The sequence below is a fragment of the Panulirus ornatus genome, chromosome 1 (genome assembly GCF_036320965.1).
Source record: "Panulirus ornatus isolate Po-2019 chromosome 1, ASM3632096v1, whole genome shotgun sequence".
In the NCBI taxonomy this organism is placed as follows: Eukaryota; Metazoa; Arthropoda; class Malacostraca; order Decapoda; family Palinuridae; genus Panulirus; species Panulirus ornatus.
Window position 1 is genome coordinate 9,111,038 of NC_092224.1, and position 27,253 is coordinate 9,138,290.

The window sequence follows — 27,253 nt, forward strand, 5'->3', positions numbered from 1 at the left end:
AACTGCAGATGGTGCGTGAGTTTGGGAGTGTGTGTGAAAATTGAGAGTAAATGAGGATAAAAGCATGGTAACTAGCTTTAGCAGCGAAGACCAATATGTTACTCGGTGAGAAAATTTGAATGGAGAGAACTTTAAGGAAATGAAGTATTTTAGATATAGTGAGTGACTGGTTTTGGAAGTGAATGGAACCAGGGAACTGAAGTTAGTCATAAGAAGAGTGAGCAGTTAAAGTCTTAGATGCATTAAGAAATGCGTGGAAAGAAAGTCACTGTTTTTGAGGATAGATATGGATATGTTTATATGGCACAGTAATCATGTCAGTGCTGTATGGATGTGAGGCATGGGCCTTATACATAATCAAAAGAAGACGGTGAATATGTTGGAAATGAAACATCAGAGGACAATATTAAATGTCTGGAAGGTTGATCAAGTAAGCAATGATAGGATAACAGACAGGTGAGATAATAAGAGGAGTATATATAAGAGAGCTGAAACGGTTCAGACGTATGGAGAGAATGAGTAAGGAAAGGATGAATTAGAAGGTATACAATGTAAGAAGTTGAAGGAACAAGGTAATGGAGGAAACTAGAGGAGGTGGAAGGATGGAGTGAAAGATGCTTTGAAGGCTTAGGGCCTGAACATGAGGGAAGGTAAAAGGCATGTAAGGGACAGAGTGAATTGGAGTGATGTTATTTTCCAGGGATGATGTCCTGTCAATAGGCTGATCCATGATATTAGAAATAATCAGGGGAAACTATGGTGAGTATTTTGGTCCGACTGTGGATAGGGGACTTTGGTTATGGTGCATTATACATTACTGGTAGAGAGTGGATGTGAGCAAATGAGGCCATTTCTTCTTCTGTTCCTGGTGATACCTCATGAACAACGGAAATGGCAAACAAGTATTAAAAATACATAAAATATGTCGCACCCAAAGAAAAAATAGTATCCTGAGATACTGACCAAGGCCCTTGAGATAGAAAAACTGGTCTGGTAGGATCATATCCTGAATGCATGTGATCCTAAAGAAATGTGATCTCTGAGAGGCTGAAAATGAGTAGTTTCAAGATGTCAGACAAGCTGCACTCTGACTGTACATGGGTTGGGCCTGAAACAAGTAAGCTATTGCAATCAAAATCAAGAGGTTAGAAAAAACCAAGTAAGGGCTGGTGATTCCTCACATGAAATACTGAAGGTTGGGAGGTCCTGGCAGTTATATTAAAAAAGAATATATCTCATGACAGCAATAAAAACCATGTCTACCTGGTGCGGATAAGTATATAGGAGAAAAAAAAAAAAAGATGCATGGGACATTAAGTGAACTGCAAGTAAAAACTGTGGATAACTGAGATAAAAATGTAACTGCATCACTTATGTTTATGGATAACCAAGAAAATATCCCCACTAACTTTCAATGTTCTGTCCTTTAGCAATTTTCATTACTTTTGGCAATAAGATAGACTCTAAAACAGGAGTGAAGGTCTGAAGATGGTAAAAAACATAGCTGTAACTACCACAGCAAGCAAGTCCACTGAGTTAGAATAAATGGTCAGATAAGCTTGTTTACAAAATCTCATGCTCATACGCTGAGAATACCTGAGCAGATTAATTCATAACTCGTTAACTTTCAACGATAAGCAATTTAACATGGCTTGCAATATGCTTGTAATTATAAACTATACACTAAATTTATGTTTCACTATATGTATTTCCTCTCCTTATTAAGTAAGAAATGAAATGAAATTAATGGGATTCCTTTCACTTCTCAACAAACTCTTTCATTTCCATTATCTAATTCCTTACAATATACCTTGAGTCTCCAAAATTAATTTCTTTCACGGGAAAAGTGAACAAATTGAAACCACTAACATCCAAAGATTTCCCTTAAAAACTAGACTACAACTCACTTTGCTGCGAACGAAGGCATGAACATCATGAATGTGATCCTCCAGGTGGTCAAGACACTGATCTCGCAATTCTTTGTTTTTGGAATCAAGGTCTTCTCCACTAAGCATTTTCATGATTACAGATCCAAGGATAGACAATACACAGTTCCGCATACCATATGCCTGAAAACATAAACACATTTTACCACATCTTATTCTATAAATGAATGAAAATCTTTCATCAGAAATAAAATGACAAAGTGAATTCCATTACTCAAAATAATCCTCCATACAGTCAGTGATAGAGCAACATCTCCATCTCATCCCATCAAAAATGTTGCCCTTCAGGGTTCTGTTATACTGTATATCCTCTTTCTTCTCTCCATACATGCTCTTCTTCAACATCCACAGTCATATGCTGACGATCCCACTTTATACACTTCCACTCACTTTCCCTACCTTCCTCACAATGACCAGTCCTTTCACTCCCACTGAACATATCTATCTATGAGGCCTGTTCCCTCTGGGAACTCCCATTAAAGGGGTGTTCATAGCAAAAGTCTCCACCTATCCTTGTCCTCACATGCCTCCCTCACATAAACTACTCCATGCATTCTTCTACCACTCTTCTCCATCCAGTACTCTTCCACTCCATTTCCTCATGTCATAACTGGTCTTCCTCTCACACCAACCCTTTTCATTGTACTATCATAACTACCTCAAATTATTCCATTTCAACCACTCTAACACTCCACAATTAATTCCCTTTGCATTCCCAGCAATACCAAAACTCTCATATACACCTCAATTCTTTCTTCATTCCATCTAGTCATATCACATGCTCCTCTCAAACAGCTCATTTCAATAACCAATACTCCTGACCTCTCTGCCTCATTCCTTGTCCATGTTTTGGCAGCATGGGTCACGGTGGGGAAGACTATGCTGTCCCTTAGTCCTTTCTACATTCCCATATCTACAACTCTACTCTTCACTATTCTATCAAGAGACCCAACGATTCTTCTACCCTGTACTACTCTCTCCTGTATCTCATTCTATTCAAACAAACTTATCCAAGATAGCTCCCACATGCTTAAATTTTGTCACCTCTTCCACTCTTTCTCCTTCCATATCTATAAAGCAGTTTAAAGCACTTTCTTTTCTCACCCTATAGGACTTTGCAAAATCCGTACTTTAACTCTTTTCTTTCAAAACACTATTATGTACTTTACTTTTAATCTCATTTACCTTCAATTGCTGACACTTACACACACATCATAAAACAAACTTACAACTTTCTACAATTGCTCTTCACTCTCAGCAAATAACAGAATCGTCCACAAACAGGCTTGTCACTAGCTAACATACCTCACTGCCAAACACCATCTCTACACCTTTCCCTTTCTTCCATATCACTCATCCATTCAAATGTTAAAAAGCCACAATGACATCAGGCAGCCCTGCCTCACACAATGTATACTAAAACTTTTGCTCAACTCTCCATCCATTCTTTAACATCCATTTGCTCCAATATTGATGACTTTCATACCATCCAACAGTTGTCCTCCTACTCCATACATCCTTAACAGATTCCACAAAGAACTCTGCTGCACACTTTCTCTACATCCATAAGAGCACATACAGCTTCTTACCTTTCACTACATACTTTTCCAATGTAATTCTCATGACAAAAATCTGATCCACACATCCCTTACCTTTCCTAAAACCCCCTTGCTCCTCACTTATTCTGCATTAAGTCACCATATCAGTCAACCCTCTTGCAAACACTTTACCTAGTATACTTAATATTCCCCTACAAATGCTACATACAACCTTTACACCTTTTCCTTCATATAAAGGAACAATAATAGCTTTCACCCAATCCTTAGGCAAAACGTTCTGCTTCCATGCTAAATAATATATTAAACAAACTCCACTCTATCACACTTTCTCCATATTTCTATATTTCAGCCATAATTCCATCCACTTCATGTGCCTTTCCTACCTTCAACCTCTTTATCACCCTTTTCACCTTTCTCTCACCCTCCTAGCATCTCACATTTACACTGCCATTCTTATATCCACCACTTTCCATTTCTACCTCCTTCAAGTGCATTCTTCTCTATGTTTTTCACTCCTTCAATTGTATTCTTCTCTGTCTTTCAGTCAACTCTCTTTGAAAATCTTCATCTACTCTTCTCCATCTTCCTCTATCAGCATCTTATTAGTCCACTTACACATCTTATTTCTTCCCTCCTCCTCCTTTGCTGAACTTCATTGGTACATTCCTTTTGAGCAATCTACTGTATGCCTTTTTCTTCTCTTCCACAGAATTTCTAATCTCTGAATTACTGACCATATTTCCTCTTAGTTGTGAGATATTACTGAGTAGAGAAACTGTAGCCTGGTTAATCTCTTAATTTCTTACAAAGTCTTCCTTTCCAAACCATAAAATTGACATTTTTAAATTTGTTAAAAAAATGTAGTGGGTTGTGTGAGAGAAAGATCACCTGTGATATAGGGATATAGAAGGGAAGACTACTGGAGGGATAGATATGGTAGAAGAATGCATATAATGGTGTATGCAAGGGAAGCATGTCAGGACTGGGATAAGTACGAACTCTTTTGCTGTGGCCAACCCCTTGATGGGTGTTCCCTTGGGGAATGGACATCCAACATATAAACAAACACATAGTTTAAAAAATTCTATTTAACCTTCAAATTTCAGGTATATATTTTTTCATACTTGATCACCGTTTTCCATGTCAGAGGTAGCACATGGAACAGAAGAAAGGCCGCATCCACTCAAATCCATTCTCTAGCTGTCATGTATAATGAACCAAAATCACAGCTCCCTATCCACAACCAGGCCACACACTTTCCATGATTTACTCTGGATGCTTCACATGTCGTAGTTCAGTTCACTCACAGCATGTAGACCCCAGTATACCCCATCATTCCAATTCACTGTATTCTATGCATGCCTTTCACCTTCTTCCATGTTCAAGTCCTGATCACTCAAAATCTTATTCACTCCGTCTTTCTATCTCTAATTTGGTGTCCCCATCCTCCTTGTTCCCTCCACTTCAGACATAACTATCCTCTTTGTTAACCTTTCTTCACTCATTCTCTTCATACGTCCAAACCACTTCATCACACCCTCTTCTGCTCTCTTAACTACATTCTTTTCATTGCCACACAGAACTTTCCATGATTTACTCTGGATGCTTCACATGTCGTGGTTCAGTTCACTCACAGCATGTAGACCCCAGTATACCCCATCATTCCAATTCACTGTATTTTATGCATGCCTTTCACCTTCTTCCATGTTCAAGTCCTGATCACTCAAAATCTTATTCACTCTATCTTTCTATCTCTAATTTGGTGTCCCCGTCCTCCTTGTTCCCTCCACTTCAGACATAACTATCCTCTTTGTTAACCTTTCTTCACTCATTCTCTTCATACGTCCAAACCACTTCATCACACCCTCTTCTGCTCTCTTAACTACATTCTTTTCATTACCACACATAAATGTGAATAAGAGCAAAGTTATTAGGTACAACAGGGTTGAGGGACAAGTCAACTGGGAGGTAAGTTTGAATGGAGAAAAATTGGAGGAAGTGAAGTGTTTTAGATATCTGGGAGTGGATTTGGCAGCGGATGGAACCATGGAAGCAGAAGTGAGTCACAGGGTGGGGGAGGGGGTGAAAGTTCTGGGAGCATTGAAAAATGAGTGGGAGGCGAGAACATTATCTCAGAAAGCAAAATTGGGTATGTTTGAAGGAATAATGGTTCCAACAATGTTATATGGTTGCAAGGCGTGGGCTATAGATAGAGTTGTGCGGAGGAGGGTGGATGTGCTGGAAATGAGATGTATGAGGACAATATGTGGTGCGAGTTGGTTTGATCGAGTAAGTAATGAAAGGGTAAGAGAGATGTGTGGTAATAAAAAGAGTGTGGTTGAGAGAGCAGAAGAGGGTATTTTGAAATGGTTTGGTCACATGGAGAGAATGAGTAAGGAAAGACTGACAAGGGGGATATATGTATCAGAGGTGGAGGGAACGAGGAGAAGTGGGAGACCAAATTGGAGGTGGAAAGATGGAGTGAAAAAGATTTTGAGTGATCGGGGCCTGAACATGCAGGAGGGTGAAAGGCGTGCAAGGAATAGAGTGAAATGGAACAATGTGGTATACCGGGGTTGACGTGCTGTCAATGGATTGAACCAGGGCATGTGAAGCGTCTGGGGTAAACCATGGAAAGTACTGTGGGGCCTGGAGTTGGAAAGGGAGCTGTGGTCTCGGTGCATTATACATGACAGGTAGTGACTAAGTGTGAACGAATGTGGCCTTTACTGTCTTTTCCTAGTGCTACCTCACGCACATGCGGGGGGAGAGGGTGTCATTTCATGTGTGGCGGGGTGGCGACGGGAATGAATAAGGGCAGACAGTATGAATTATGTACATGTGTATGTATGTATATGTCTGTGTGTATACGTTGAGATGTATAGGAATGTATATTTGCGTGTGTGGACATGTATGTATATACATGTGTATGTGGGTGGGTTGGGCCATTCTTTCATCTGTTTACTTGCGCTACCTCGCTAATGTGGGAGACAGCGACAAAGTATAATAAAAAAAAAAGTATACGTTGAAATGTATAGGTATGTATATGTGCGTGTGTGGACGTGTATGTATATACATATGTATGTGGGTGGGTTGGGACATTCTTTCGTCTGCTTCCTTGTGCTACCCTGCTTATGAGGGAGACAGCGACAAAGTATAATAATAAAATAATCTCTTTTACCCTTTCATTACTTAACAGATCAAACCACCTCACATCACATATTGTCCCTAACAATTTCATTTCCAACACATCCACCCTTCTCCACACAGCCTTATCTATAGCCCATGCTTTGCTTCCATATTATATTGCTGGGACTACTATCCCTTCAAGCATACCCATTTATGCCCCTAAGATAATGTTCTCACTTTCCACACATTCTTCTGTGCTCCCAGAACCTTCGCCCCCTCACCTACCCTATAACTTACTTCTGTTACCATGGTTCCATTCACCACAATGTCCACTCCCAGATATCTAAAACACTTCACTTCCTCTAATCTTTCTCCATTTGAACTCACATCCCAGCTCTCCTGTCCCTCAGCCCTGCTGAACCCAATGACCTTGCTTTTATTCATATTCACTCTCAACTTTCTGCTTTCACTCACTCTTCCAAACTCAGTCATCATCTTCTGCAGTTTCTCACTCACAAATATGCCACCAGTGCTAAATCGTCAGCAAACAACATCTGACGCACTTCCCAGCACTCTCATTCCCTACAGACTGTATACTTGCCCCTCTCTCCAAGACTTTTGCATTTTCCTCCCTCATTACTCTATCCATAAACAAACTGAACAAATATGATGAAATCATACACCTCTGCCAAAGACCAAACTTCACTTAGAAACATACACTCTTAACTCTTCCTATTCATACAAAAGCCTCATACACTTAATAAAATCTTCTCAGTGCTTCTAGCAGCCTTTCTTCCACATGATATATGAAGACCTTCCACAGTGCATCTCTATCAATCTTCTCATACGTCTTCTCCAGACACATTAATGCTACATACAAATCCATCCGGTATTTTCAGTATTTATCACACTCATTCTTTAAAGCAAACATCTGATCCACACAACCTATACTACTTATAAAACCACTCTGCTCCTCCCATCTGATGCTTTGTACATGCCTTCACTCTTTCAATCAGTACCCTCTTATACAACTTACCAGGTATACTCAACAAACTAATACCTCTGTAGTTTGAACACTCACCTTTATCTCCTTTGCCTTTATACAATGGCATTATACATGCAATTCAGCCAATCCTCAGGCACCTCATCATGATCTATACATACACTGAAAATTCTTACCAACCAATCAACAACACAAGACACTCCCTGTTCTTAAGAAATTCAACAGCAACACCATCCACTTCAACCATCCTACCATGTTTCATCTTATACAAGGCCTTCACTACCTCTTTTCTCTTCATGAAGCCACACTCCATGACTCTCACTTAGCATACCAACCCAACCAGAATATCCTACATCTGCCACTTTATCATCAAACACATTTAACAATCCTCCTCACTTCATCATTACCAGTTATCACTTCCACTTTTGCCCTCTTTACTGATGTTCTGATTTATTCTGTCTTTCACACATTATTTACCTTCTTCCAAAGCAATTCATTCTCCATAGAGCTCAATGATACTCACTCTCCCCAACTTTCATTTGTCTTTTTTCTCAACTTCTGAACCTTTCTCTTGACCTCCTGCTACTTTCTCTTACACATCTCCCAATTATTTCCACTCCTTCCCTGTAAGTTCCACCCCAAAGCATCTCGTCTCTCTTTCACTTGCAACTTTGCTTCCTCATCCTATCACTCTACCCTTTCTAATCTGCCTAACTCCCACCTTTCACAAGCCACATGCATCTCTTGCACATGCCAGCACTGCTTCACTAAATACCTCGCTTTCCTCAACAACTCTCCTCTTCATTTACTCTCACCTTTTGCCATTCTAGACTCAATCTCTCCTGCTTTTTCTTCACAAAAGTATCTTTTCCAAGATCACTTACTCAAACTGCTCTTTCCTCACCAACAATTTCCTCTTTTTCAAAAACCTCTACAAATCTTCACCTTTGTCTCCACAAGATAGCGATCATACATCCCACCAACTGTCCCTTTCAGCACATCTACATCCAGTCTCACTTTTACACTCCTATCAATTAATATGTAATACAACAGTGCCCGCTGACCATCTCTCCTGTTCACGTACGTATACTTGCTTACATCCCTCTTTTTAAACCATCAACTCCCAATCACCAGTCATTTTTCAGGGCACACCTCCACAAGCTGTTCACCATTTCTATTCATAACACTGAATACCCCATGTATCCAATCTATATCCTCAACTACCATATTACTTACCTTCACATTTACATTACCCATCACTAATACCTGGTCGCTTACATCAAAACTACTGACACTCAGCTGTTCCCAAACACTTACCTCTCGTGATCTTTCTTCTCATGGCCCAGAGCAAAGCACTAACAATCACCTATCTCTCACCATCCACTTTCAATATTACCAAAATAAATCTAGAATTTACTTCCCTACACTCCAAAACAAACTCCTACAGCTCCTGCATCAGGAGTAGCGCTACTCCTTCCTCAGCTCTTGTCCTCTCACCAACCCCTGACTTTTCTCCTATGACATTTCCAAAATATATTGGAAAAAAATGTTTTGGAAATGACAAGAGAAAAGTCAGGGGTTGGTGAGAGGACAAGTACTAGAGACTGAGTGTGAACAAATATGGCCTTTTTTTGCCTGTTTTCCTGGTGCCACCTTGCTGAAGCAGGGGGTAGCGATGATATTTCCTTTGGGGCAGGGTAGCTCTGGGAAATGAAGGCAAGCAATTATGAATATGCAGGGAAGTAGTGCAAATGACTGGGAGATGTGTAAAAGAAAGTGGCACGAGGTCAAGAGAAAGGTGCAAGAGGTGAAATGAGAGTTGGGGAGAGAGAGAGAATCATTAAATTTTAGGGAGAATAAAAAGATGTTTTGGAAGGAGGTAAATAAAGTGCGTAAGACAAGAAAATAAATGGGAACATTGGTGAAGGGGGCAAATGGGGAAATAATGACAAGTAGTGATGAAGTGAGGAGATGGAGTGAATATTTTGAAGGTTTGTTGAATATGTTTGATGATAGATTGGCAGATATAGGGTGTTTTGGTTGGGGTTGTGTGTGAAATGAGAAGGTCAGGGAGAATGGTTTGGTGAGCAGAGAAGAGGCAGTGAAAGCTTTGCGGAAGATGAAAGCCGGCAATGCGGCAGGTTTGGATGGTACTGCAGTGGAATTTATGAAAAAAGGAGGTGACTATGTTGTTGATTGGTTGGTAAGGATTTCAATGTATGTAAGGATCATACATAATGCCACTGTAGAAAGGCACAGGGGATAAGGGTGAGTGTTCAAATTACAGAGGCATAAGCTTGTTGAGTATTTCTGGGAAATTATATGGGAGGGTATTGATTGAGAGGGTAAAGGCATGTACAGAGCATCAGATTGAGGAAGAGCAGAGTGGTTTCAGAAGTGGTAGAGGATGTGTGGAACAGGTGTTTGCTTTGAAGAATGTATGTGAGAAATACTTAGAAAAACAAATGGATTTGTATGTAGCATTTATAGATCTGGAGAAGGTATATGACAGGGTGGATAGAGATGCTCTGTGGATGGTTTTAAGAGTATATGGTGTGGGAGGCAAGTTGCAAGAAGCAGTGAAAAGTTTTTACAAAAGATGTAAGGCATGTATGAGCAGGAAGAGAGGAAAGTGATTGGTTCCAAGTGAATGTCGGTTCGCAGCTGGGGTGTGTGATGTCTCCATGGTTGTTAATTTGTTTACTGATGAGGTGGCTGGGGGGTGAATGCAAAAGTTATGGAGAGAGGGGCAAGTATGCAATATGTTCTGGATGAAAAGGCTTAGAAGTGAGTCAGTTGTTCGCTGATGATACAGTGTTGGTGGATGATTCGGGAAGGAACTGCAGAAGCTGGTGAATGAGTTTAGTAAAGTGTGTGAATGAAGTTGAGAGTAAATGTGAACAAGATCAAGATTATTAGATTCAGTAGGGTTGGAGAACAAGTAAAATAGAGGAAGTGAAGTGTTTTAGATATCTGATGCTCTGTACATAACTTCACCCTCTAAATAATTTTTTTTTTTTTTTTTTTTTTATACTTTGTCGCTGTCTCCCGCGTTTGCGAGGTAGCGCAAGGAAACAGACGAAAGATTGGCCCAACCCACCAACATATACATGTATATACATACGTCCACACACGCAAATATACATACTACACAGCTTTCCATGGTTTACCCCAGACGCTTCACATGCTTGATTCAATCCACTGACAGCACGTCAACCCCGGTATACCACATCGCTCCAATTCACTCTATTCCTTGCACGCCTTTCACCTTCCTGCATGTTCAGGTCTCGATCACTCAAAATCTTTTTCACTCCATCTTTCCACCTCCAATTTGGTCTCCCTCTTCTCCTTGCTCCCTCCACCTCCGACACATATATCCTCTTGGTCAATCTTTCCTCACTTGTTCTCTCCATGTGACCAAACCATTTCAAAACACCCTCCTCTGCTCTCTCAACCACACTGTTATCTTTACCAAACATTTCTCTTACCGTTTCATTACTTAATCAAACCACCTCACACCACATATTGTCCTCAAACATCTCATTTCCAGCACATCCACCCTCCTCCGCACAACCTATATATGACCACGCCTCGCAACCAAATAACATTGTCAGAACCACTATTCCTTCAAACATACCCATTTTGCTTTCCAACATAACGTTCTCGACTTCCACAGACTTTTCAATGCTCCAGAATTGCGCCCTCCCCACCCTATGATTCACTTCCGCTTTCATGGTTCCATCCGCTGCCAAATCCACTCCCACATATCTAAAACACTTCACTTCCTCCAGTTTTTCTCCATTCAAACTTACCTCCTAATTGACTTGTCCCTCAACCTACTGTACCTAATAACCTTGCTCTTATTCACACTTACTCTCAGCTTTCTTCTTTCACACACTTTACAAAACTCAGTCACCAGCTTCTGCAGTTTCTCAAAACCGAATCAGCCACCAGCTCTGTATCATCAGCAAACAACAACTGATCATTCCCAAGCTCTCTCATCCACAACAGACTGCATACTTGCCCCTCTCTCCAAAACTCTTGCATTCACCTCCCTAACATCCCATCCATAAAACAAATTAAACAACCATGGAGACATCATGCACCCATCTCAAACCAACATTCACTGAGAATCAATCACTTTCCTCTCTTCCTACACATACATATACCTTACATCCTCGATAAAAACTTTTCACTGCTCAGCTAACAATTACCTTCCGACACCCATGTAGTCTTAATACCTTCCACAGAGCATCTCTATCAACTCTATCATATGCCTTCCTCAGATCCATTAATGCTACATACAAATCCATTTGCTTTTCTAAGCATTTTTCACATACATTTTTCAAAGCAAACACCTGATCACACATCCTCTACCACTTCTGAAACCACACTTCTTCCCATTCTGATGCTCTGTACATAACTTCACCCTCTAAATAATTTTTTTTTTTTATTATACTTTGTCGGTGTCTCCAGCGTTAGCGAGGTACCGCAAGGAAACAGACGAAAGATTGGCCCAACCCACCAACATATACATGTATATACATACACGTCCACATACGCAAATATTTTCTTTTTTTTTTCTTCAAACTATTCGCCATTTCCCGCGTTAGCAAGGTAGCATTAAGAACAGAGGACTGGGCCTCTGAGGGAATATCCTCACCTGGCCCTTCTCTGTTCCTTCTTTTGGAAAATTAAAAAAAAAAACAAGAGGGGAGGATTTCCAGCCCCCCGCTCCCTCCCCTTTTAGTCGCCTTCTATGACACACAGGGAATACGTGGGAAGTATTCTTTCTCCCCTATCCTCAGGGATAACGCAAATATACATACCTATACATCTCAACGTATACATATATATACACACAGACATGTACATATATACACATGTACATAATTCAGACTATCTGCCCTTATTCATTCCCGTTCGCCACCCTGCCACACATGACAAACAACCCCCTCCCCCCGCATGTGTGCGAGGTAGCACTAGGAAAAGACAACAGAGGCAACATTCGTTCACACTCAGTCTCTAGCTGTCATGTATAATGCACCGACACCACAGCTCCCTTTCCACATCCAGGCCCCACAAAAATATTCATGGTTTACCCCAGACGCCCTGGTTCAATCCACTGACAGCACGTCGAACCCGGTATACCACATCGTTCCAATTCACTCTATTCCTTGCACGCCTTTCACCTTCCTGCATGTTCAGGTCTCGATCACTCAAAATCTTTTTCACTCCATCTTTCCACCTCCAATTTGGTCTCCCACTTCTTCTCATTCCCTCCACCTCTGACACATATATCCTCTATGTCAATCTTTCCTCACTTGTTCTCTCCATGTGACCAAACCATTTCAAAACACCCTCCTCTGCTCTCTCAACCACACTGTTATCTTTACCAAACATTTCTCTTACCGTTTCATTACTTAATCAAACCACCTCACACCACATATTGTCCTCAAACATCTCATTTCTAGCACATCCACCCTCCTCCGCACAACTCTATCTATAGACCACGCCTCGCAACCAAATAACATTGTCAGAACCACTATTCCTTCAAACATACCCATTTTTGCTTTCCAACATAACGTTCTCGACTTCCACAGACTTTTCAATGCACCCAGAACTTTCGCCCCTCCCCACCCTATGATTCACTTCCGCTTCCATGGTTCCATCCGCTGCCAAATCCACTCCCACATATCTAAAACACTTCACTTCCTCCAGTTTTTCTCCATTCAAACTTACCTCCTAATTGACTTGTCCCTCAACCCTACTGTACCTAATAACCTTGCTCTTATTCACACTTACTCTCAGCTTTCTTCTTTCACACACTTTACAAAACTCAGTCACCAGCTTCTGCAGTTTCTCAACCGAATCAGCCACCAGCTCTGTATCATCAGCAAACAACAACTGACTCACTTCCCAAGCTCTCTCATCCACAACAGACTGCATACTTGCCCCTCTCTCCAAAACTCTTGCATTCACCTCCCTAACATCCCCATCCATAAAACAAATTAAACAACCATGGAGACATCATGCACCCATCTCAAACCAACATTCACTGAGAATCAATCACTTTCCTCTCTTCCTACACATACATATACCTTACGTCCTCGATAAAAACTTTTCACTGCATCTAACAACTTACCTCCCACACCATGTATTCTTAATACCTTCCACAGAGCATCTCTATCAACTCTATCATATGCCTTCCTCAGATCCATTAATGCTACATACAAATCCATTTGCTTTTCTAAGCATTTTTCACATACATTTTTCAAAGCAAACACCTGATCCACACATCCTCTACCACTTCTGAAACCACACTGCTCTTCCCCATTCTGATGCTCTGTACATAACTTCACCCTCTAAATAATTTTTTTTTTTTTTTTTTTTTTTTTTATACTTTGTCGCTGTCTCCCGCGTTTGCGAGGTAGCGCAAGGAAACAGACGAAAGAAATGGCCCAACCCCCCCCCATACACATGTATATACATACGTCCACACACGCAAATATACATACCTACACAGCTTTCCATGGTTTACCCCAGACGCTTCACATGCCTTGATTCAATCCACTGACAGCACGTCAACCCCGGTATACCACATCGCTCCAATTCACTCTATTCCTTGCCCTCCTTTCACCCTCCTGCATGTTCAGGCCCCGATCACACAAAATCTTTTTTCACTCCATCTTTCCACCTCCAATTTGGTCTCCCTCTTCTCCTTGCTCCCTCCACCTCCGACACATATATCCTCTTGGTCAATCTTTCCTCACTCATCCCCTCCATGTGCCCAAACCACTTCAAAACACCCTCTTCTGCTCTCTCAACCACGCTCTTTTTATTTCCACACATCTCTCTTACCCTTACGTTACTCACTCGATCAAACCACCTCACACCACACATTGTCCTCAAACATCTCATTTCCAGCACATCCATCCTTCACATAAAATTTCCCAGGAATACTCAACAAACTCATACCTCTGTAACTTAAGCACTCACTCTTATCCCCTTTGCCTTTGTACAATGGCACTATGCAAGCATTCTGCCAGTCCTCTGGCACCTCACCATGAGTCATACATACATTAAATAACCTTACCAACCAGTCAACAATGCAGTCATCCCCTTTTTTAATAAAGTCCACTGCAATACCATCAAAACCCGCTGCCTTGCCGGCTTTCATCCTCTGCAAAGCTTTTACTACCTCTTTTCTGTTTACCAGAGAAGAGAGCTATACTTAAGTATACATATGTAAGTATGACTCACGGTGAGGTGCCTGAGGATTGGCGGAATGCGTGCATAGTGCCATTGTACAAAGGCAAAGGGGATAAGAGTGAGTGCTCAAATTACAGAGGTATAAGTTTGTTGAGTATTCCTGGTAAATTATATGGGAAGGTATTGATTGAGAGGGTGAAGGCATGTACAGAGCATCAGATTGGGGAAGAGCAGTGTGGTTTCAGAAGTGGTAGAGGATGTGTGGATCAGGTGTTTGCTTTGAAGAATGTATGTGAGAAATACTTAGAAAAGCAAATGGATTTGTATGTAGCATTTATGGATCTGGAGAAGGCATATGATAGAGTTGATAGAGATGCTCTGTGGAAGGTATTAAGAATATATGGTGTGGGAGGCAAGTTGTTAGAAGCAGTGAAAAGTTTTTATCGAGGATGTAAGGCATGTGTACGTGTAGGAAGAGAGGAAAGTGATTGGTTCTCAGTGAATGTAGGTTTGCGGCAGGGGTGTGTGATGTCTCCATGGTTGTTTAATTTGTTTATGGATGGGTTGTTAGGGAGGTGAATGCAAGAGTTTTGGAAAGAGGGGCAAGTATGAAGTCTGTTGGGGATGAGAGAGCTTGGGAAGTGAGTCAGTTGTTGTTCGCTGATGATACAGCGCTGGTGGCTGATTCATGTGAGAAACTGCAGAAGCTGGTGACTGAGTTTGGTAAAGTGTGTGAAAGAAGAAAGTTAAGAGTAAATGTGAATAAGAGCAAGGTTATTAGGTACAGTAGGGTTGAGGGTCAAGTCAATTGGGAGGTGAGTTTGAATGGAGAAAAACTGGAGGAAGTGAAGTGTTTTAGATATCTGGGAGTGGATCTGGCAGCGGATGGAACCATGGAAGCGGAAGTGGATCATAGGGTGGGGGAGGGGGCGAAAATTCTGGGAGCCTTGAAGAATGTGTGGAAGACGAGAACATTATCTCGGAAAGCAAAAATGGGTATGTTTGAAGGAATAGTGGTTCCAACAATGTTGTATGGTTGCGAGGCGTGGGCTATGGATAGAGTTGTGCGCAGGAGGATGGATGTGCTGGAAATGAGATGTTTGAGGACAATGTGTGGTGTGAGGTGGTTTGATCGAGTAAGTAACGTAAGGGTAAGAGAGATGTGTGGAAATAAAAAGAGCGTGGTTGAGAGAGCAGAAGAGGGTGTTTTGAAATGGTTTGGGCACATGGAGAGAATGAGTGAGGAAATGTTGACAAAGAGGATATATGTGTCGGAGGTGGAGGGAACAAGGAGAAGAGGGAGACCAAATTGGAGGTGGAAAGATGGAGTGAAAAAGATTTTGTGTGATCGGGGCCTGAACATGCAGGAGGGTGAAAGGAGGGCAAGGAATAGAGTGAATTGGAGCGATGTGGTATACCGGGGTTGACGTGCTGTCAGTGGATTGAATCGGGGCATGTGAAGCGTCTGGGGTAAACCATGGAAAGCTGTGTAGGTATGTATATTTGCGTGTGTGGACGTATGTATATACATGTGTATGGGGGTGGGTTGGGCCATTTCTTTCGTCTGTTTCCTTGTGCTACCTCGCAAACGCGGGAGACAGCGACAAAGCAAAAAAAAAAAAAAAAAATGTAAGTTGGAGAGATGGCCAGAGAGTGTTATTGGATTATGTGTTAATTGATAAGTGCATGAAAGAGAGACTTTGGATGTTAATGTGCTGAGAGGGGCAACTGGAGGGATGTCTGATCATTATCTTGTGAAGGCGAAAGTGAAGATTTGGAAAGGTTTTCAGAAAAGAAGATAGAATGTTGGGTTGAAGAGAGTGGTGAGAGTAAGTGAGCTTGGAAATGAGAACTAAGTGAGGAAGTACCAGGAGAGTTTGAGTGCAGGATGGAAAAGGTGAGAGCAAATAACATAAGTGGGGGAGGAATGGGATTCATATACGGAAGCAGTGATGGCTTGCACAAAATATGCCTGTGTCATGAGAAAGGTCGGAGGTGGGCAGATTAGAAAGGGTAGTGAGTGGTGGGATGAAGAAGTAAGATTGTTAGTGAAAGAGAAGAGAGAGGCATTTAGACGATTTTTGCAAGGAAATTGTGCAAATGACTTGGAGATGTATAAAAGGAAGAGGTAGGAGGTCAAGAGAAAGGTGCAAGAGGCGAAAAATGGGCCAATAGAGTTGGGGTGAGAGTATCGTTAAATTCTAGGGAATATAAAAAGATGTTTTGGAAGAAGGTAAATAAAATGCATAACACAAGAGAACAAATGGGAACATTGGTGAAGGGGGCTAATGGGGAGGTAATAACTAGTAGTGGTGATGTGAGAAGGATATGGAGTGAGTATTTTGAAGGTTTGTGGAATGTGTTAGATGATAGAGTGGCAGATATAGGGCATTTTGGTTGAGATGGTGTGCAAAGTGAGAGGGTCAGGGAGAATGGTTTGGTAAACAGAGAAGAGGTAGTGAAAGCTTTGCAGAAGATGAAAGCTGGCAAAGTTGCCAGCTGACGGGTTTGGATGGTATTGCAGTGGAATTTATTAAAAAAGTGGGTGACTTGTGTTCTTGATTGGTTGGTGAGGATATTCAATGTATATATGGCTCGTGGTGAAGTGCCTGAGGATTGGCGGAATGCATGCATAGTGCCATTGTACAAAGGTAAAGGGCATATGGGTGAGTGTTTGAATTACAGAGGTATAAGTTTGTTGAGTATTCCTGGGAAATCATATGGGTGAGTATTGATTGAGAGGGTGAAGGCATGTACAGAGCATCAGATTGGGGAAGAGCAGTGTAGTTTCAGAAGTGGTAGAGGATATGTGGATCAAGTGTTTGCTCTGCAGAATGTAGGTTAGAAATACTTAGAAAAACAAATGGATCTGTATGTTGCATTTATGAATCTGGAGAAGGCATATGATAGAGTTGACAGAGATGCTCTGTGGAAGGTATTAAGCATATATGGTGTGGGACGTAAGTTGCAAAAAGCAGTGAAAAGTTTTTATCGAGGATGTAAGGCATGTGTACACGTAAGAAGAGAGGAAAGTGATTGTTTCCAAGTGAATGTTGATTTGCGGAAGGGGTGCATGATATCTCCATGGTTTTTTATTTGTTTATGGAAGGTACATTTGAATGGAGAAAAACTGGAGGAAGTGAAGTGTTTCAAATATCTGGGAGTGGATTTGTCAGCGGATGGAACCATGGAAGCAGAAGTGAGTCATAGGGTGGGGGAGGGTGCGAAGGTTCTGGGAGCATTGAAAATGTGGAAGGTGAGAACGATATCTCGGAGAGCTAAAATGGGTATGTTTGAAGGAATATTGGTTCCAACAATATTATATGCTTTTGAGGTATGGGCTATAGATAGGGTTGTGCAGAAGAGGGTGGATGAGTATGGGCTATAGATAGGGTTGTGCAGAGGAGGGTGGATGTGTTAGAAATGAGATGTCAGAGGATAATATGCTGTGTGAGTGGTTTGATCGAGTAAGTAATGAAAGGTTAGAGAACTGTGTGGTAATTAAAAGAGTGTGGTTGAGAGAGCAGAAGAAGGTGTATTGAAATGGTCTGGTCACGTAGAGAGGATGAGTAAGAAAAGACAGACAATGAGGATATATGTGTTAGAGGTGGAGGGAACAAGAAATGGGAGACCAGATTGGAGGTGAAAGGATGGAGTGAAAAAGATTCTGAGTGGCCGGGGCCTAAATATGCAGGGAATGTGAAAGGCATGCAAGGAATAGAGTGAATTGGAATGATGTGGTATACCGGGGTCGATGGACTGAACCAGGGTATGTGAAGCATATGGGATAAACCATGGAAAGTTTTGTGGGGCCTGGATGTGGAAAGGGAGCTGTGGTTTCAGTGCATTCCACATGACAGCTAGAGACTAAGTGTGAACGAACGTGGCCTTTGATATCTTTTCCTAGTGCTACCTCACACGTGTAAAGGGGGTTGGTGGTGCCATTTCATGTGTGGTGGGGCAGTGACGGGAATGGATGAAGGAAGCAAGTATGAATAAGCACATGTGTATATATGTAGATGTCTTTGTATGTACATGTAAGTATACTCTGAAATGTATAGGTATATATATGTGTGTGTGTGTGTGGATGGTTTTGTATATACATGTGTATGTGGGTGGGTTGCGCCATTCTTTTGTCATTTTCATTGCGCTACCTTGCTAATGCTAAAGCTTCCTTTCCACATCGACACCCTACAAAACTTTCCATGGTTTACCCCACATGCTTCACACGCCCTGGTTCAATCCACTGACAGCAAGTCGATCCCAATATACCACATCGTTCCAATTCACTCTATTCCTTGCACGCCTTTCACCCTCCTGCATGTTCAGGCCCCGATTGCTCAAAATCATTTTCACTCCATCCTTCCACCTTCAATTTGGTCTCCAACTTCTCCTTGTTCCCTCCACCTCTGACACATATATCCTCTTTGTCAATCTTTCCCCACTCATTCTCTCCATGGGACCAAATCATTTCAATACACCCTCTTCTGCTCTCTCAACCACACTCTTATCTTTACCAAACATCTCTCTTACCTTTTCATTACTTACTCGATCAAACCACCCTCCTCCACACAACTCTATCTATATCCCATGCCTCACAACCATACAACATTGTTGGAACAACTATTCCCCCAACTATGCCCATTTTTGCTCTCCGAGATAACATTCTTGCCTTCCACACATTCTTCAACGCTCCCTCCCCCAACCTGTGACTCACTTCCGCTTCCATGGTTCCATCCACTGCTAAATCCACTCCCAGATATCTAAAACACTTCACTTCCTCCAGTTTTTCTCCATACAAACTTACCTCCCAATTGACTTGTCCCTCAACCCTACTGAACCTAATGACCTTGCTCTTATTCACATTTACTCTCTGCTTTCTTCTTTCACACACTTTACCAAACTCAGTCACCAGCTTCTGCAGTTTCTCACCCGAATCAGACACTAGCGCTGTATCATCAACGAACAACAAGTCTCACTTCCCAAGCCCTATCATCCACAACAGACTGCATACTTGCCCCTCTCTCCAAAACTCTTCCATTCACCTCCCTAACAACCCCATCCATAAACAAATTAAACAACCATGGAGACATCACGCACCCCCGCCACAAACTGACACTCACTGGGAACCAATCACTTTCCTCTCTTCCTACTCGTACACATGCCTTACATCCTCGATAAAAACTTTTCATTGCTTCTAGCAACTTACCTCCCACACCATACACTCCTAATACCTTCCATAGAGCATCTCTATCAGCTCTATGATATGCCTTCTCCAGATCCAGAAATGCTACATACAAATCCATCTGTTTTTCTATGTATTTCTCATATACATTCTTCAAAGCAAACATCTGATCCATACATCGTCTACCACTTCTGAAACCACAATGCTCTTTCCCAACCTGATGCTCTGTACATGCCTTCACCTTCTCAATCAATACCCTCCCATATAATTTCCCAGGAATATTCAATAAACATATACCTCTGTAATTTGAACACTCACCTTTATCCCCTTTGCCTTTGTATAATGGCACTATGTATGCATTCCTCCAATCATCAGGCACTTCACCATGAACCATACATACACTGAATATCCTCAACAACCAGTCAACAACACAGTCATCCCTTTTTGATAAATTCCACTGCAATACCATCCAAATCCGTCGCCTTGCCAGCTTTCACCTTCTGCAAATCTCTCATTACCTTTTCTCTGTTTACCAAACCATTTTCCCTGCCCCTCTAACTTCACACACCACCTCGACCAAAACACCCTATATCTACCACTCTATCATCAAACACATTCAACACACCTACAAAAGATTCACTCCATCTCCTTCTTACTTTACCACTACTTGTCATTACCTCAACATTAGCCCCCTTCACCGATGTTCCCATTCGTTCTCTTGTCTTACGTACTTTGTTCACCTCCTTCCAAAACATCTCTTTATTCTCCTTGCAATTTATTTATTTATTTTGCTTTGTCACTGTCTCCCGCATTAGCAAGGCAGCGCAAGGAAACAGACAAAAGAATGGCCCAACCACATACACATTTATATACATACACATCCACACACGCACATATACATACCTACACAACTCAACGTACACATATATATACACACATAGACATATACATATATACACATGTGCATAATTCATACTGTCTGCCTTTATTCATTTCCATCGCCACCCCGCCACACATGAAATAACAACCCCCTTCCCACTCATGTGCACGAGGTAGCGCTAGGAAAAGACAACAAAGGCCACATTCGTTCACACTCAGTCTCTAGCTGTCATGTAATAATGCACCGAAACCACAGATCCCTTTCCACATCCAGGCCCCACAGAACTTTCCATGGTTTACCCCAGACGCTTCACATGCCCTGGTTCAATCCATTGACAGCATGTCGACCCCGATATACCACATCGTTCCAATTTACTCTATTCCTTGCACGCCTTTCACCCACCAGCATGTTCAGGCCCCGATCACTCAAAATCTTTTTCACTAAATCTTTCCACCTCCAATTTGGTCTCCCACTTCTCCTCGTTCCCTCCACCTCTGACACATAACCTCTTGGTCAATCTTTCCTCACTCATTCTCTCCATGTGACCAAACCATTTCAAAACACCCTATTCTGCTCTCTGAACCACACTCTTTTTATTACCACACATCTCTCTCACCCTATTATTACTCACTCCCTACAATATATATACATATATACACACATATAGGGGATAGAGGAGAAAGAATATTTCCCACGCATTCCCGCGTGTCATAGAAGGTGACTAAAGGGGACAGGAGCAGGAGCCTGGAAACCCTTTCCTCCTTCTATTTTAACTTTCTAAAAGGGGAAACAGAAAAAGAAGTCATGCGGGGAGTGCTCACCCTTCTCAAAGGCTCAGATTGGGGTGTCTAAATGTGTGTAGATGTAACCAAGATGAGAAAAAAGGAGAGGAACCTGGATGTTTTGGCTCTGAGTGAAACGAAGCTCAATGGTAAAGGGGAAGAGTGGTTTGGGGATGTTTTGGGAGTAGTGTCAGGGGTTGGTGAGAGAGCAAGAGCAAAGGAAGGAGTAGCAATTCTCCTGAAACAGGAGTTGTGGGAGTATGTGATAGTGTAAGAAAGTAAACTCTAGATTGATATGAGTAAAACTGAAAGTGGATGAAGAAAGATGGGTGATTATTGAGGCCTATGCACCTGGGCATGAGAAGAAAGATCATGAGAGGCAAGTGTTTTGGAAGCAACTGAGTGAGTGTGTTAGCAGTTTTGATGCACAAGACCTGGTTATAGTGATGGGTGATTTGAATGCAAAGATGAGTAATGTGGCAGTTGAGGGAATAATTGGTGTACATGGGGTGTTCAGTGCTGTAAATGGAAATGGTGAAGAGCTTGTAGATTTGTGTGCTGAAAAAGGACTGGTGATTGGGAATACCTGGTCGAGGTGGTGTGCAAAGTGAGAGGGTTAGGGAAAATGATTTGGTAAACAGAGAAGAGGTAGTGAAAGCTTTGCGGAAGATGAAAGCCGGCAAGGCAGCTGGTTTGGATGGTATTGCAGTGGAATTTATTAGAAAAGGGGGTGACTGTATTGTTGACTGGTTGGTAAGGTTATTTAATGTATGTATGACTCATGGTGAGGTGCCTGAGGATTGGCGGAATGCGTGCATAGTGCCATTGTACAAAGGCAAAGGCGATAAGAGTGAGTGCTCAAATTACAGAGGTATAAGTTTGTTGAGTATTCCTGGTAAATCATATGGGAGGGTATTGATTGAGAGGGTGAAGGCATGTACAGAGCAACAGATTGGGGAAGAGCAGTGTGGTTTCAGAAGTGGTAGAGGATGTGTGGATCAGGTGTTTGCTTTGAAGAATGTACGTGAGAAATACTTAGAAAAGCAAATGGATTTGTATGTAGCATTTATGGATCTGGAGAAGGCATATGATAGAGTTGATAGAGATGCTCTGTGGAAGGTATTAAGAATATATGGTGTGGGAGGAAAGTTGTTAGAAGCAGTGAAAAGTTTTTATCAAGGATGTAAGGCATGTGTACGTGTAGGAAGAGAGGAAAGTGATTGGTTCTCAGTGAATGTAGGTTTGCGGCAGGGGTGTGTGATGTCTCCATGGTTGTTTAATTTGTTTATGGATGGGGTTGTTAGGGAGGTAAATGCAAGAGTTTTGGAAAGAGGGGCAAGTATGAAGTCTGTTGGGGATGAGAGAGCTTGGGAAGTGAGTCAGTTGCTGTTCGCTGATGATACAGCGCTGGTGGCTGATTCATGTGAGAAACTGCAGAAGCTGGTGACTGAGTTTGGTAAAGTGTGTGGAAGAAGAAAGTTAAGAGTAAATGTGAATAAGAGCAAGGTTATTAGGTACAGTAGGGTTGAGGGTCAAGTCAATTGGGAGGTGAGTTTGAATGGAGAAAAACTGGAGGAAGTGAAGTGTTTTAGATATCTGGGAGTGGATCTGGCAGCGGATCTGGCAGCGGATGGAACCATGGAAGCGGAAGTGGATCATAGGGTGGGGGAGGGGGCGAAAATTCTGGGGGCCTTGAAGAATGTGTGGAAGTCGAGAACATTATCTCGGAAAGCAAAAATGGGTATGTTTGAAGGAATAGTGGTTCCAACAATGTTGTATGGTTGCGAGGTGTGGGCTATGGATAGAGTTGTGCGCAGGAGGATGGATGTGCTGGAAATGAGATGTTTGAGGACAATGTGTGGTGTGAGGTGGTTTGATCGAGTAAGTAACGTAAGGGTAAGAGAGATGTGTGGAAATAAAAAGAGCGTGGTTGAGAGAGCAGAAGAGGGTGTTTTGAAGTGGTTTGGGCACATGGAGAGGATGAGTGAGGAAAGATTGACCAAGAGGATATATGTGTCGGAGGTGGAGGGAGCAAGGAGAAGAGGGAGACCAAATTGGAGGTGGAAAGATGGAGTGAAAAAGATTTTGTGTGATCGGGGCCTGAACATGCAGGAGGGTGAAAGGAGGGCAAGGAATAGAGTGAATTGGAGCGATGTGGTATACCGGGGTTGACGTGCTGTCAGTGGATTGAATCAAGGCATGTGAAGCGTCTGGGGTAAACCATGGAAAGCTGTGTAGGTATGTATATTTGCGTGTGTGGACGTATGTATATACATGTGTATGGGGGGGGGGGTTGGGCCATTTCTTTCGTCTGTTTCCTTGCGCTACCTCGCAAACGCGGGAGACAGCGACAAAGTATAAAAAAAAAAAAAAAAAACATATGTAAATAGGAGAGATATCTGGAGAGCGTTACTGGATTACGTGTTAAGTGATAGGCATATGACATAGAGACTTTTGGATGTTAATGTACTGAGAGGTGCAACTGGAGGGATGTCTGATCATTATCTTGTGGAGGTGAAGGTGAAGATTTAAAGAAGTTTTCAGAAAAGAAGAGAGAATGTTGGGGTGAAGAGAGTGGTGAGAGTAAGTGAGCTTGGGAAGGAGACTTGTGTGAAGAAGTACCAGGACAGATTGAGTGCAAAATGGAAAAAGGTGAGAGCAAAGGACATAAGTTGAGTGGGAGAAGAATGGGATGTATCTAGGGAAGCAGTGATGGCTTGCACAAAAGATGCTTGAGGAATGAGAAGCATGGGTGTTGGGCAGATTAGAAAGGGTAGTGAGCAGTGGGATGAAGAAGTGAGATTATTAGTGAAAGAGAAGAGAGAGGCATTTGGACGAGTTTTGCAGGGAAATAGTGCAAATGACTGGGAGATGTATAAAAGAATGAGGCAGGAGGTCAAGAGAAAGGTGCAACAGGTGAAACGAGAGTTGGGGTTAGAGAGTATCATTAAATTTTAGGTAGAATAAAAGATGTTTTGGAAGGAGGCAAATAAAGTGCTTACGACAAGAGAACAAATGGGAACATCGGTGAAGGGGGCTAAATGGGGAGGTAATAACAAGTAGTGGTGATGTGAGGGGGAGATGGAGTGAGTATTTTGAAGGTTTGTTGAATGTGTTAGACAAAAGAGTGGCAGATATAGGCTGTTTTGGTTGAGGTGGTGTGCAAAGTGATAGGGTCAGGGAGAATGCTTTGGTAAACAGAGAAGAGGTAGTGAAAGCTTTGCAGAAGATGAAAGCCGGCAAGGCGGCGGGTTTGGATGGTATTGCAGTGGAATTTATAAAAAAAAAAAAAAGGGGGGGGACTGTGTTGTTGACTGGTTGGTGAGGATATTCAATGTATGTATGGCTCGTGGTCAAGTGCCTGAGGATTGGTGGAATGCATGCACATTGCCGTTGTACAAAGACGAAGGGGATAAAGGTGAGTGTTCAAATTACAGAGGTATAAGTTTGTTGAGTATTCCTGGGAAATCATATGGGAGGGTATTGACTGAGAGGGTGAAGGCATGTACAGAGCATGAGACTGGGGAAGAGCAATGTGGTTTCAGAAGTGGTACAGGATTTGTGGATCAGGTGTTTGCTTTGAAGGATGTATGTGAGAAATACTTAGAAAAACAAAGGGATTTGTATATAGCATTAATGGAGAAGGAATATGATAGAGTTGATAGAGATGCTCTGTGGAAGGTATTCAGAGTATACGATGTGGGAGGCAAGCTGCTAGAAGCAGTGGAAAGTTTTTATCGAGGATGTAAGGCATGTGTACGAGTAGAAAAAGAGGAAAATGATTGGTTCCAAGTGAATGTCGGCTTGCGGCAGGGGCGCATGATGTCTCCATGGTTGTTTAATTTGTTTATGGATGGGGTTGTTAGGGAGGTGAATGCAAGAGTTTTGGAGAGAGGGGCAAGTATGCAGTCTGTTGTGGATGAGAGGGCTTGTGAAGTGAGTCAGTTGTTGTTTGCTGATGATACAGCGCTGGTGGCTGACTTGGGTGAGAAACTGCAGAAGCTAGTGACTGAGTTTGGTAAAGTATGTGAAAGAAGAAAGCAGAGAGTAAATGTGAATAAGAACAAGGTTATTAGGTAATTAGGGTTGAGGGACAAGTCAACTGGGAGGTAAGTTTGAATGGAGAAAAACTGGAGGAAGTGAAGTGTTTTAGATACCTGGGAGTGGATTTGGCAGCGGATGGAACCATGGAAGCAGAAGGGAGTCATAGGGTGGGGAGGAGGTGAAAGTTCTGGGAGCACTGAAAAATGTGTGGAAGGCGAGAATATTATCTCGGAAAGCAAAAATGGATATGGTTTAATGAATGGTGGTTCCAACAATGTAATATGGTTGAAAGGCGTGGACTATAGGTAGGGTTGTGCAGAGGAGGGTGGATGTGCTGGAAATGAGATGTTTGAGGACAATATGTGGTGTGAGGTGATTCAATCTAGTGAGTAATGAAAGGGTAAGAGAGATGTGTGGAAATAAAAAGAGTGTGGTTGAGAGAGGAGAAGAGGGCATATGGAAATGGTTTGGTCACATGAAGAGAATGAGAAAGGAAAGATTGACAAAGAGGATATATGTGTCAGAGGTGGAGGGAACGAGAAGAAGTGGGAGACTAAATTGGAGGAGGAAGGTTGGAGTGAAAAAGATTTTGAGCAATCGGGGCCTGAACATACAGGAGGGTGAAAGGCGTGCAAGGAATACAGTGAATTGGAACGACGCAGTATACCGGAGTCTACATGCTGTCAATGGATTGAACCAGGGCATGTGAAGCGTCTGGTGTAAACCATAGAAAGTTTTGTAGGGCCTGGATGTGGAAAGGGAGCTATGGTTTCGGTGCATTGTACATGACAGCTAGAGACTGAGTGTGAACGAATGTGGCCTTTATTGTCTTTTCCTAGCCCTACCTCGCGCACATGCATGGGGAGGGGGTTGCCATCTCATGTGTGGCAGGGTGGCGACGGGAATGAATAAAGGCAGCAAGTATGAATTATGCACACGTGTATACATATATATGTCTGTGTATGTATATATATGTATACATTGAAATGTATAGGTATGTATATGTGAGTGTGTGGACGTGTATGTGCATACATGTGTATGTGGGTGGGCTGGACCATTCTTTCATATGTTTACTTGTGATATACACATACATCATCCCTGGGGATAGGGGAGAAAGAATACTTCTCACGTATTCCCTGTGTATCGTAGATTCGACTAAAAGGGGAGGGAGCGGAGGGCTGGGAATCCTCCCCTCTTATTTATAATTTTCCAAAAGAATGAGCATAGAAGGGGGCCAAGTAAGGATATTCCCTTGAAGGCTCAGTTCTCTGTTCTTCATGCTACCTTGCTAATGCAGGAAATGGCAAATAGTATAAAAAAAATATACACATATACATACTTAAACACCCATACATGCACATATACATGCATATAAATATTAACATATACGTACACATACACAGACATATACATATATACACATGCACATACTCAAACTAGCTTGCCTTTATCCATTCCTGTTGCTACCTGCCACAAAGGAAATAGCATTGCTACCTCGCCCTTCAGCAAGGTA

At 42.1% G+C, this 27,253-nt stretch overlaps 1 protein-coding gene across 1 annotated transcript in view; it reads right to left on the minus strand.

Annotated features, from left to right (window-relative positions):
* LOC139755260 (condensin complex subunit 1-like) overlaps nt 1-27,253 on the minus strand; it is a 549,693-nt gene that overhangs the window by 376,000 nt on the left and 146,440 nt on the right. The window contains exon 8 of the mRNA XM_071673408.1: nt 1,908-2,069. Coding sequence (XP_071529509.1) covers nt 1,908-2,069 — 162 coding nt within the window. The remainder of the gene's footprint in view (nt 1-1,907; nt 2,070-27,253) is intronic.